The 13,426-nt window shown below is 43.8% G+C and overlaps 1 protein-coding gene across 2 annotated transcripts in view; it reads left to right on the top strand.

Annotated features, from left to right (window-relative positions):
* The window catches only part of LOC144755653 (uncharacterized), a 533,565-nt gene that overhangs the window by 342,745 nt on the left and 177,394 nt on the right, over positions 1-13,426 (top strand). For both annotated transcript variants that reach the window (XM_078644812.1, XM_078644811.1), the window contains exons 6-7: positions 4,192-4,312; positions 4,406-4,493. In XM_078644812.1, the coding sequence (XP_078500938.1) occupies positions 4,192-4,312; positions 4,406-4,493 (209 nt within the window). The remainder of the gene's footprint in view (positions 1-4,191; positions 4,313-4,405; positions 4,494-13,426) is intronic.

Here is a 13,426-nt window from a genome sequence, read left to right as displayed (position 1 = left end):
CTGCTAACACCGATTTTTAGAACCGGGAGCTTGTTCCACGCTGCAAAATCTGCGCAAATGGCATCACATGGTGCCTCAGAGTGCTTTGCTTCTTTGCTGCCGCTCAAGTAGATTGTGTAGTCCAGATGCAACTTTCTCACTGTAAATGGTTGCGACCCGCATTGAGAATATCTCTGCAAGTGCCTTTCTAGCTCCAGAAAATCATGCTAGGATCTGCACATTCTCACTCACCAAGGTTAGCTTCAAATAGAGATATGGTGTCAGGGGTGGAAGGGAATAGCTTTAGCTGCCTTTCAGGGAGCTGCCATTTTAAGTAGCTTAGAAGCTTAGCCCAAGACCCTTAAAGCATTAAAAATAGAGACTCTGCAATGTATCTGGTGCTTACAATAGCACGTTTTGCTGATTTAAAGAGGGCGACCTGCAAAAAGCGAAACCAAAATGCTTTCCGTGTGGGGAGGGCCGTTGAAGACAGTATCAAGGGCCGCATCGGAGGTTCAGCGCTGTGGTGGGCAGCCGCCGGGCCGGGCCGTGGCAGCATTAGGTGGAGGCAATGCCTGCGAAGTGCCCAGGACTGCCACGTCGGGCCATGCCCCAGGCAGAGTTGGGATGTCAGCGGGGGGCTCGGCGCCATGGGAAGCGGGCACCGGGCCAGATTGAGGTGAATCAGAAACTGGCAAAGAGACAAACACAGGTCCCCAGTCAGGACCTTGGCTGCAGTGGAGGGGGCCCAATCGTGCCTCTGGCAGGGTCAGGAGAGTCAGCGGCGAAGGCTCAGCGCTGTGGGAAGCGGGCGCTGGGCCGGGCTGCATGGCTGCAGCGGAGGTGGCACAATCAAGCCTACACCAGCGTCTGGGGTGCTCGGAAGCAGAAACGGGCACAAGTACAGATTCTCGGCAGCAATGGAGAGCCCGGGCCGCCGCAGCACCAGCGCACCCCTCCGGGAGAACAGGGGAGAGGCAGCCGCAGTCCGCAGACACAGGCGGGTGCCCAACCTGGAGCTCGAGGCAGTTAGAATCCAATGGAACAGCCCCGGGCAGCAGGCTCAAAGTCCTTCATGGGGGTGCAATCGGGCTACAAGGGGTCGCAATCAGGTCTCAGTCGGGCCCCAGCACCTTGGCAATTCAGTCGCCAAGCGGAGATGGCAAGATGCCGCCGGGCTGTATGGGGCAGTGGAGGACGCCCTGCAAAATGGCGTTCCACTCCTGGATCGCTCCCGGACCACCGATTCAGGCAGGTGACGGTCACGACCGGGGGTCGTCTCTCCAACAGAGCCAATGTCACAACGATGATGCCTCTACATCTGGCTCTGTATGCTGATGATGCCCTCGGCAGCGAAGGAGGGTCACAGGCGGCGAGGGAGCAGAGGAAGAATCCAGTAGCAGTCGCTCAAACAGGTAGGATGAAAAGTCCTCTAAAATCCTCGTAGTTGATGGAGTTCCTTCTTGGGTGGTGCTTGGTGGTGTGCCATCAGCTCCAGAGCCGTCGGGGCCCGAGAGGCGGTTTTATCGGGGATAATTACCAAAACATGGAAATCCCCAAACCTGGAGTACCTGGAGGAGGCTCCTACTCTGTGGCCATTACTGCGAACTGAAGGACGATGACTTAATTGCTCAGGAGGCACCTACCTGACCTCATGCTCACAAATACTGGTGACAGGGTGTTAAATAAAGATGTGCAGAAACAAGTTGAAGCAGGAACGTAGGTTTATTTTCTGTTAGAGCAAACACCCACAACCGGAGCCGTTCAGTCGTGAAGAAACCAACGTCCAGAGTGACGTTCCAGGGAATCTTCACGACTGGAGGGCAGCATGCTAGAACACTGAAAAGTCACAAGCATTAGAACAGAGAGTCTCGTGAATGCACGCGACTCCTAACTAAACATGAAAGAAATACATGAATGTCATTATACAACATCTTCCCCTCTTTGAAGGGCAACAAAAATAAATAAATTAAAACAAAGTACAAAGATTAAAACATAAACATGCAAAGCATGTTACATTGCTATTCCAGTACAAAGTCTCTCAATCTGCAAGAGATTTGTTTTAAATGTGCTGCTCTTCTAGTTGACACTTCGGAACATTCCCCCACAACTATATCCGAAGTTAATGATGGATTGTCAGAGACAATGGACTGTGAAGGTTGAACTTCAGGAGTTAGTAAAACACAACTAGAAGAAGATTGATCAGAAGCAAGGGATTGTGTGGGTAGGACTTTAGGTGTCTCCAAAACTCTACTAGAAGAAGGTTGTTCGTGAACCAAATCAAACCAGTCACAATGCTCTGATTCTGAAGTGGCATGTTCTCTGATAGCACTGGCCTGAAGTGGGGAGATTTTAGCAGGTACTTGAAAGCACCATATGGCGTAATAAAAGTTGTTAGTCTTGAGACTTAAGAGACAAAGGAATTTGGTGATAAGCTGACCTTAGGTCCAAGAGGGAGAAGTATTTAGCCCCACCCAAATTAGCCAGCAAATCATGAATTTTGGGTAACGGATGGCAATCCACGATGATATTGTTATTTAAGGAGCGTAAATCGGCACATAATCCCATCCTCGTCGCAAAGTTGTTAAATAAAGATGTGCAGAAACAAGTTGAAGCAGGAACGTAGGTTTATTTTCTGTAAGAGCAAACACCCACAACCAGAGCTGTTCAGTCGTGATGAAGCCAATGTCCAGAGTGACGTTCCAGGAAATCTTCACGACTGGAGGGCAGCATGCTAGAACACTGAAAAGTCGTGAGCATTAGAACAGAGAGTCTCGTGAATGCACACGACTCCTAACTAAACATGAAAGAAATACATTAATGTCATTATACAACACAGGGTGTATCTGCGTGGTAGTCGTTGCTGCAAACTTTGTCATATGCATAATTTAGTAGACGAAGGAAGTGGATCGGGATACGGCCATAGCCTGGTTCCCCCCCAAGGCAGAGGGAAGAACAATCCTGCGCTGATACCAGCGCACTGAGCAAAGCAATACGGAACAAGGAAGTGGAGCGAAGTGCCGCGACTGATACTTCTCACCACCAAAAGCCACCACCAGGAAATAAAGTCACTGGGAAACGGAGCTCCGAAGGCGAGTCATCCGATCACATCCAAGGGAAATGAACGACAAGCACCGGGTCAGCGGAATCTCTGGGCTTACATCCTGCCCGCGTTCACTGTTGACCCATAGAGCTCCTTCCTGCCAGAACCTCAAAGGAGTCTGGGAGTTGTAGTTTTGCCGGCACTCTCCTTCCATCCATATAGGAATAGCAAACGCCCACCACTACCACGACAGAAGTAGAGTGGAGTGGTGTGAATTGAAGTGGCATAGAGTATAATGGTGTAAAGTGAAGTGGTGTAGATTGTTGTAGAGTAGAGTGGAGTACAGTGGCATATATAGAGTAGCAGAGAGTGTCGTAGAGTAGTACAGTTGTGGTTGTAAGTAAATAAAGGATTGATAGAAATGGCAAATATGGTGAAAGCAACATAAATAAGAAGTTGTATGCCTGTGTTAAAAAAGAAGGAAAACACATTACACATCCAGGTATAGTATTGAAACTCATCAAAATAGAAAAAATAGTGTTTAAAAAAATGAGGAGGAACACGTACTTGGTCCATGCTCCAGGGAGGAGCTAACACAAGAAAGGAAGAGAATCCTACGTGAGCTAAGCAATTGAAAGATTGCAAATGAGAGTGCCAGTAAAAACAATGGTATTCTGTTGGCGGATAGTGAGCCCACAAAATTGTAAACAAATTTGCTGTGTAGGCGAGACCCAAAATGAGATACGCACACCCAGTCACTTCTTGCTGTCATCTTACAAAAACATTCTCTGGTTCCACCACACCATCCAAGTCGAGTGCTTCAGTGACAAAGTAGATGGATCACGCTCTCTAGGACCACCACACAAAACCAACCCCCTTGCCTTTAAAACAAAAAAAACAAGCCTCTGTGAAGTCTTAAACAGGGGGCTTGAGGTGATGTAGGTTGTAAACACGAGCTATATTGGACATACATGTCCCCAAAACTTGGTAAACGCCTGCAGAGTTTGCAGGTGGAGGGTTGGGTGTGTGTGTGTGTCTATGTTTTAATGTAGAAGATTTCCGTGCAACGCCTGGTATAAGGACTTTTTCACAGTTTAGTTTACTTGCTATGTTGTTGTGGTTGGTGGGGATCTGCTCATTCCCCTGAGTATGTTTGTTTTTTCCTGAAGGATTCCAAAGGAAAGTGTTCCAGCGTGGACAGTACTGCGATCGAGCGGCAGTACCAGCATGACCCAAAGAGCTTGTTCCAGTTCACTCTGGACGGGGCGACTTACCAAATCGACTTCAAAGGCGAGTGGCCTGTTGGAAAATGGTTGGAGCAGTATGTTTTTGTGTTTTGAAGGCCTATTTACCAAATCTGCCCATTTTCCTTCCTCCTTGCAGAAATGAAGCAGACTAATCTCACAAATGCCACTCACCGCAAGGTCCGTCGCCGACCCCTATTTGTGGGAGTGAAGCCTGATTCGGCCAGGTAGGCCTCTACATTCATTGCTAGTAAAAGGATGTGTACGTTATGTTAATCGTTTTTATACAGCAAACTTTTACCAGCTGTTTTTTGGCGCTCTCCAATCTCAGGCAAAAAAGCAGCTTCAATGAAAGGCTTTTTAAAGAGCCAGCTCTGTAGGTTTTTCCTAAAAAGCGCCAAATTTGAATCTAAGATAGATGTGAGGGCAGGGCGTTCCGTAGCTAGATGCTTGTACTGAGAAACTTCATCCTAGCCATTTGTTTTTTCTTGATTCTAGGAATACTCAGAAGATTAGCAGAGAAGGAGCGAAATAACACAGATTTTTCACATTTAAGCCAATATCTGGGGACTACTTTTTCTTTTCCAGTGGCCAGTTGAAATATAAATAAGAAAATTGTCCATATTCTTAGATATTATCAGAATATGTGGGAAACAACAAAGGATACAGTCCAAACCTTTTTTCTAGAGAAAAAAGTTTAAAAATCCTATTTCATGAAGGCATTGAAGCTCTTATTGTGCTTTTGTTTCTTCACAGATCCATGTGGATGTTTTATTGGGTTTGTTGCTCAGGTACTCCTTATCCGAGAGACCAAAGGAGCAAGTTAGCTGTGGATCTTGTTCTCAGTCAGGACCACCTTCCAAAAATGCTTAGGGTGACTTTTTCTCGTGAGTGGAACCAAGCAATGAAGTGCATGGAAGGAGACAAATATTAGAAATTACACCCTTTTGATCAATAAGACAAAAACTATCATGAAATTGCTTCAAACCCCCTGAAGTAGAACGTTAAGATAGTGATAAGGTTTGTGTGCCGAGGATCTAAAAGCAGAGACATCATCCTAAAATACCTCAGCCCCATGCCATTGCATTTTTTGCGCTCTAATACAGTTAAGCACATGCTGATGAGATCAAATGAACACAGCAGACATTTTAATGTTGCGGACGATACAAAAATAAGTAAAATCATTGAAAGCTGGTATTTTCGCATTTTATCTGTACATACGCTAAAAACAAATATAATTAAAAATCACCTTTTAAGGTGTTCTAGAGGTGATCCATGACTAATATGTAAAGTAAACATATACAGAAATGGCACATTACAAATTAATAAATCAATGTTTTATTTTCAGTATGGTTTAGTATCAGGTCCAGGCCTCTTCTGACTCTTTGAATAACAACTAATGGGCAGTAATGTTTCTCTTGAAAAGGTATCAGCCCTAAGGTGAGTCACCTGACAGCTGTGCTCCACCAGTGCCCGGGGGTGTGTCTCCAAGCTGAGAACTTTGGCTTTGTGTTCCCAGCCTCGAGCTGCAACGTGCCTTGGTGCTTCAGCCAGGGAGGAGGAGCTGCAGTTTAAAGATGTGTCAGGGGCATGGAGAGCCACAGACAATTCTCCGTAGGAGTTTCCCTTATGATTCAGAGCAGTTTTTGCTTCTTACAGGAACCCCTGCATGCTGTTTTACGGGGATCCTGCATGGTGCCAATAATGCACGCTGACAACACTGTAAAGACTGGTCATCACACAGGGAGTGCATTCCCACTGAGTCCCCGCTAGGATTATAGGATGCCAATCCCACACTCGTTCTGTGCCTGTGGCCATTACCACAATAAGACAAGCATGTGCAATGCAATATGTCTCACATTTGTTACATTTAGAGCTGTTAGCTTTGAAAATGACATTTTTTTTCCTTTTGATTTTATATTTGCAGTTGAGTAATTATATTTGCATTGTCCATTTCAATTGGTATAAAAAAGCAACAGAGAAAAACATAGTCATTTTTAATGCCACCTCTTACCCCTTCCTCACCTCCTCCACCTATTGACCCGAACCTTCTTATAACACCCACAAATCCCCCTCAGCCACAATCTCCAATTCAGCAGGATGATGGGGATGTGGATCGAGATGATGACACACACAGGGATGTACCACAATATTATGCTCCAGACCTCTGGGTAGATTATAACACAGATCCTAATAACAACAATGATCCAGATCTATACCCATCTAGGCCTTCTCCTCCAGATGATAATGTGGGGTTTACAGAATTGTTTAATACAGCTGCACAGTATCATGGGATGCAACTCCATAAGGAGCCTCTTGAGGAATATTTCCTATTTGAGACACATCACTAAAAACTACACATAAACTAACTATGGTCAATGGTATGTTAAAAAATGCAGATGAGGTGTTCAAAGATCCAGTGCGTGCTAGGATACTCCCACCTAGAGTGAACAAAAAATACAAGGCGGCTCCTACAGACCCAATTTTTATTAGAGGTCAGGTTCCACTAGATTCGTTAGTGGTTTCAAATGCTTGGAAACAGGCAAATTCCCCACTAACGGGTGAAGCTCAGCCTCCTGACAAGGAATCTAAATTAATAGATGCCTCAGCCAAGAGAAAAGCAGCACAAGCAGTCAATCATTGGTGCATAGATAACACACAAGCACTCTTGGCAAATTATGACAGCTCATTATGATGAGCTAGAGGAACTGATGCAATATCTGCATGATGAACATAAGTCCAAGGCTCATGACCTCATTCAGGAAGGGAAACTTATTTCCAATACATCAATCAGGTGTGCTTTAGATGCAGCAGACACTGCCTCACATGTTATTAACACCAGCATTCTTCTGAGACGCCACACTTGGCTTACAGTGTCAGGTTTTAAACCAGAAGCCCAAACATCCATTTTAAATGCACCTTTTGATAAGGAGCATTTGTTCGGTCCTACGTTGGACACTTCATTAGAAAAAATGAAGAAGGGCACTGAGGTAGCCAAATCTGTGGGAGGGCTACACACACCATCCAATCTTGGATCATTTCGCTGATCCTTTTATAGGGGAGGCTCAAAGTTCATTTCTACTGAAGGGTCCTCTACCTCATATAGAGGCAATAGTCAGTCACCTTCTACCAGAAATTGTTTTCGAGGTGGATTTCGTGGAAACAATGGCAAAGGAAGAGGGAAAGGTAATACACCCCGTACTTCCCCAGCCACAAACAAGCAGTGACTTGTTTCCCCTTTCCCCTGATTATCCCACACCTGTCCGGGTACGTCTGTCTCAATTTTTCCAAGTCTGGAATTCAATTACATCAGACAAATGGGTTTTACAAATTATCCAATACTGTTACTGCCTGGAGCTAGCTTACAAGCAACCCTCCAAACATTCCTACACGAACCTACAAGTTATCTCCAGAACATTTACACCTACTCAAACAAGAGGTGCAATCTCTTCTGGAAAAAGGAGCTATAGAACCCGTCCCACTACAGTATCAGGGGACAGCGGTGTACTCTCTTTATTTCCTAATTACCAAAAATGACAGTTCTCTGAGGCCTATATTAGACCTCAGAGAATTAAACCTCTACATTCAATCACATCTCTTCCATATGGTCACTCTCCAACAGGTACTTCCTCTGTTGCAACAAGACGACTTTATGTCCACTCGGGACTTAAAGGATCTGTGCTTCCATATTCCAATACATCCCGCTCATCGCAAATACCTTGGGTTTCTAATAGCGGGGCAACATAATCAATTCAAGGTACTTCCATTCGGAGTAACGTCTGCTCCCAGACTATTTAACAAATGCCTAGCAGTAGTCGCTGCGCATCTTTGAAGGCAACATGTTCACGTCTTCCCATATTTAGACGGCTGTATTAGCAAAGTCAGCACTCCCTCAAAGTGCCAACAGCACACTCAAACAACAGTACGCTTACTGCACAACCTCGGATTTACAGTCACTCTGGCAAAATCCCATCTTCAGTCCTCCAATACACAAGCATATCTAGGGGCCACTCTGGATACACAAAAAGCTCTAGCCTTTCCCAATCGAACCAGAATTCATTATATTCAGACTCTCATTTCCAAATTTCAACCCAATCACTCATTACAAGCTCGGGTATTCATGTAACTACTAGGAATGATGGCATCCTGCATCATGATAGTTCCTTATGCAAGACTTCAATGCGTCCCCTTTCAAGAATGCTTAGCACGTCAGTGGAATCAGTCTCATGGTCTGTTAACAGATCTGGTGTTGGTGGACGGCCGCACTCATCTCTCTCTGCAGTGGTGGAATCCACACAACCTTACAAAAGGATGCCTTTTCATCGACCCGATTCCACAGACAGTGCTATCAGCAGACGCATTGCTCACTGGTTGGAGAGCTCATTTCTAAACTCACACAATTCAAGGGTTGTGGAATCAAAAGGAAGCTTCTCCACATACATTATCTGGAACTGTTAGCACTATTTTTAGCGCTCAAAGCCTTCCAAACTCACCTTATAGGCAAAGCTGTCCTGATACCTACAGACAACATGACAGCAATGTATTACATACAGAAACAGGGAGGAACGCACTCTCGGCAAATGTCACACCTTGCACAAGACATTTGGAAATAGGCCATTCATCACAAGATTTATCTCTTAGCGGAACATCTCCCAGGAGTGGACAGTCAGAATGCAGATCTCCTCAGCAGACAGAGACAACACATTCACGAATGGGAATTTCACCTTCAAGTTCTCCTCCCTTTCGTTCAGATGTGGGGCTTTCCAGACACACACCAAAATGCAAAATGCCCAAACTTCTCCTCCAGGTATACAAACCTCTTATCCAAGGGCTCTTCTCTATGGATGAACTGGTCAGGGATATTTGGTTATGCTTTTCCGCCCCTCCCACTCATTCCACTAGTAGTTCGGAAGCTCAGGCAAACATCCCTCACAATAATCCTAGTAGCTCTCACTTGGACTCGCCAACCATGGTTCACTACTCTCCTAGGACTATCAGTAGTTCCTCATCAAAAACGACATCTCATATCCAGTCTTCTCGCGCAGAGCCATAGAGAGATAAGACATCCAGAACCTAAACCTCTCAATCTTGCGATCTGGCACCTGAAGTCATAGAGTTTGGTTATCTAAATCCGCCACCAGAATGTATGAATATTATTAAAGAGGCTAAAAGAGCTACTACAACAGCTTGTTATGCAGCAAAATGGAAGCGGTTTGTTATTTATTGTAATACCAACCACGTCAATCCACTTGATTCTTCTACTCAAAATATAATTTGTTATCTGCTACATTTACAACGTTCAAATGTAGCGTATACGTCTATACGCTTACATCTCGCTGCAATAGCCGCTTATCTTCAAAACAGACAACACCTGTCCCTTTTCAGAGTGCCCGCTATTAAAGCTTTTATGTAGGGACTCAAAAGGGTTATTCCTCCAAGACTTCCACTGGCCCCAGCATGGAATCTCAATATTGTCCTTTTCAGGCTAATGGGTCCACCCTTTGAGCCTTTACATAAATGTGAACTACAATTTCTCACTTGGAAATTAGCTTTCCTTATTGCTATCACATCACTCAGGAGAGTGAGTGAGCTTCAGTCATTAACCATAGAAGAAACATTGTTACAAGTTCACCTACATAAAGTGGTTCTTCGTACTAATCCTAAATTCTTACCTAAAGTAGTTTCTGCCTTCCACATCAGCCAATCTGTTGGTCTGCTTGTGTTCTTTCTTCAACCAGATTCTGTGACAGAATGTGCATTGATGTATTACATAGAAAGAACAAAATCCTTTTGTAACACTAAACAACTCTTTGTGGCTTTTGCTCCACCATACAAAGGCAATCCCATTTCTAAATCAGTTATTGCACGATGGATAGTTAAATGTATTCAGATATATTATGCAAAAGCTAAAATAACTTTACCAATTCCCCCTAGAGTGCATTTTACTCGCAAACTGGGGGCTTCTATGGCTTTCTTAAGAAATATTCCCATAGATGATATCTGTAAGGCTGCAACATGGTCTACACCACACACATTCACAAAACACTATTGTGTAGATATGTTAACCAGACAATAAGCTAATGTGGGCAAGGCAGTTTTACGTACACTATTTCAAACTACTGCAACAGCTAAAGGTTAGCCACCGATTACTGCTGTAAAATCTATGCATAGCATGTGATCTACAGCTCACATGCCTCGAACAGAAAATGCTACTTACCCAGTATGCATCTGTTCTTGGCATGTAGAGCTGTAGAGTCACATGGGCCGACCCACCTCCCCGGTTACCTGTATCTGTTCCAGTACTATCTTACTTAGATAACTACACATAGACATCCCTATTCTACTCTTACTTACTCCATTCTCACCCTCTGTGGGGGAAACAATCTAACAATAGAGTCGATGCCCATGCGCAGAGTCACTGAAATGCCTCTTTCATTTGAATCCCTTGTAATGTCATGTGATTGCCTGTGATGCCTTTTCCAGTGGTCACAAATATGCTTATAAGAGAATGTATCTGAAAGATTCTACCTCTTTTTAGTTCGAGAGTATCTTGTTATCAAATCATAATCTTCTCCATATTTACTTCCTAGAAAATTGTCTTAGCCGCTTTGATTCATGTGTTTACACGGGTAGAGACAGTTTCGCTCTGACCTCCGCAGATGCTAAACAAAATACCTTATGAGCAATCACATCCTCTCTTTTGCCGAATAGATATCACCATGTATATACTTTTTAAGAGGCTTAATCTCAGTGCCTCTTTGCTATAATCTATGGGCAAGTGACCATCTAGCCTTCTTCTCACTTTGACTTTGTAGTCTCTTGTCACAATATTATCGTTACTGGGAACCATGCTCTATGGTCCAATGTGGCATAGGTCTCCATAAGCCGGTAGTGGGACTGGGGGAGTTTAGAATAGGCTGGATTTTGTTCTGTGGAGGGTAGGAGGGCACTGCACGGGGAGATGCAGTTCCAAAGGGCAAGTAAAGCTAGCAAAAGTTGTTTCAAGTTATTTATATAGGAAATGGAGGTGGGCGAACTGCGCAGTGCAGAACAAAAGAAAGGCGTGGCTGCCATATTTCAAGATAAAGCACGACATGCCGCACTGCAGCAAAATAAATAAAATACAATACAAATCCCATTAGGGTTGGGGCAGTACAGTGGGGAAGTGGTAGCTTCATGCCTACAACACCAGCTTATTAAGAGAGTCGTGTTTTGCAATTGTACATGAAACACACACAGTAAAATCACATGTAAGATGGGAAGTCCTCATTGGAGGTTACAAGAGTAGAAAACAGGGGACCAAGGAGGGACTACAAAGCAAACTAATCAAAGAAAAAAACATTGACAAAAGACAGTCACAAGAGGCAACTGAAAACATGGGCTGGCAAGGGGCAGGGTTTAAAGCCCATGGGGCATATTACCAAAAGCCAGCGATAATCATCGCTGGCCGTGCTTAGTAATAATTATATTATCGCAGGCTATCTCTGGTATTTATGGCCCTGGTAGCGCGTAACCCACAGGGTCGTATCAGCATAATCCACCCCCTATGTCAGAGATGGCCAATTCAGGATCTTAGCAGACGTTAGATTTTGGCGAAAACTGTCGTTTTGCCAAAATCTAATTTGTGCTAAAATCACGTGGGCTGCCTTGTAAATATCGCGATGTAAACATCAGCGATATTTGCAAGATAGTCTATCTGGGTTACGCCTAGTAACGCCCACTTTGCATCTCATTGGAGATGCAAAGGGAGGCTTTGGGAAAAAGGGTGCTAACATGTGATTATGCATGTTAGCACCCTCTTGTAAATAGGGCTCTGGTTTTATCTCCGCTTTTTTGGCTTTGTATGCCAAAAAATCAGAGCTAAAGCCCTTGTAAATATGCCTCCACATTCTTAACATAACCTCTCAAAGAGACAGCGCAAGTGCTGCCTAGGGGAGACCAAAAAAGGTAAAATGAGAGGTGGGATCTGTGGCCAGATGCCCGTTTGTCGGGGTGTTGACTGTCCATGTAGGTGTTGAGGTCAGGTCTGCTCCAGCTGCCAAGACCTATGGCCAGACCCCTGCCACTCACCGTTGATGGCCGCGCAGGGTGTGGCAGCACAGTGACTGCGTAGCTGCAAACATATTATAATATAATATTACTTTACTTTAAAAAAAATATTTAAGATAAATTCACTGAAAAAAACAAAGTTAAAAATGTTGGTATATATTAACGAAATCTTGAAAAATCACTGCAAGTGCTACAGTTTAAAAACCAATAAACAGTGAAAATCACTAATAATACATATCTGCCAGACGTTTGACTTGCACCTCTGTGATGCACTCCCTATGACCTCACATGATGGCATCTAAAATCCTTGGCTGTGCAAGTTATACTTCTCTCAGTTATGTATATCCTTCGAATTTCACTTTTTTTTGGGGCAGGGGGTGGGTTACATGGTAGTGCTTTTTCACTAAATGTCAACAAACTGTAACGTTAAAATCTTACTACCTTCTTCCCATATAACGCCACCTTAACCTTTGAATAGCTAGATAGCTAGATAGCTAGATAGATAGATAGATAGATAGATAGATAGATAGATAGATAGATAGATAGATAGATAGATAGATAGATAGATTCCATAAATACTTGATTTGTTATGGTGGTCATACTGGTTTGTTTTGTATTTTGCACTATGCGTGCTTTGCTTATTATACCTAAAAGAAATTCTTAAACTCAAAAATCTATGGAAGTTCTAACTCTATGCAAGCACCTAACCTTGCACAGCGTACCCCCAATATCAGCCCAGCCCTCTCGATCAACCACCTTTTCGTGAGGAATGTTAATTATTTTTTACTAACTCTACAGCTCAATCAGAAGTTTAACATGACTGAAAACATATTTTTCATTAAAGCCACATTGCCACCATGTGGCCTTTTTGGTTTACTGCAACCCAATCAATTGGACTTAAACACATGAATACCCAATTTGTGTTCGAAATCTAAAACCACCTATGTTAAAATATTACTGGCGCTTTCAGCCCTGTTTCTATTTTCGGGTGTTGCCTACCTGTAACAAACTAACCTTGGACCAGCACTCTTCCTAGTGATAACCCACCCCGTTAAAATAGCTAATTCGCTTCAGTTTTCACTGGCTACTTGGCATTGCACAAGTCAACCTG

The sequence above is a fragment of the Lissotriton helveticus genome, chromosome 5_1 (genome assembly GCF_964261635.1).
Source record: "Lissotriton helveticus chromosome 5_1, aLisHel1.1, whole genome shotgun sequence".
Taxonomy (NCBI): Eukaryota; Metazoa; Chordata; class Amphibia; order Caudata; family Salamandridae; genus Lissotriton; species Lissotriton helveticus.
The sequence above is the reverse complement of the archived record's forward strand: the minus strand, read 5'-3'. Positions and strand labels throughout refer to the sequence as shown.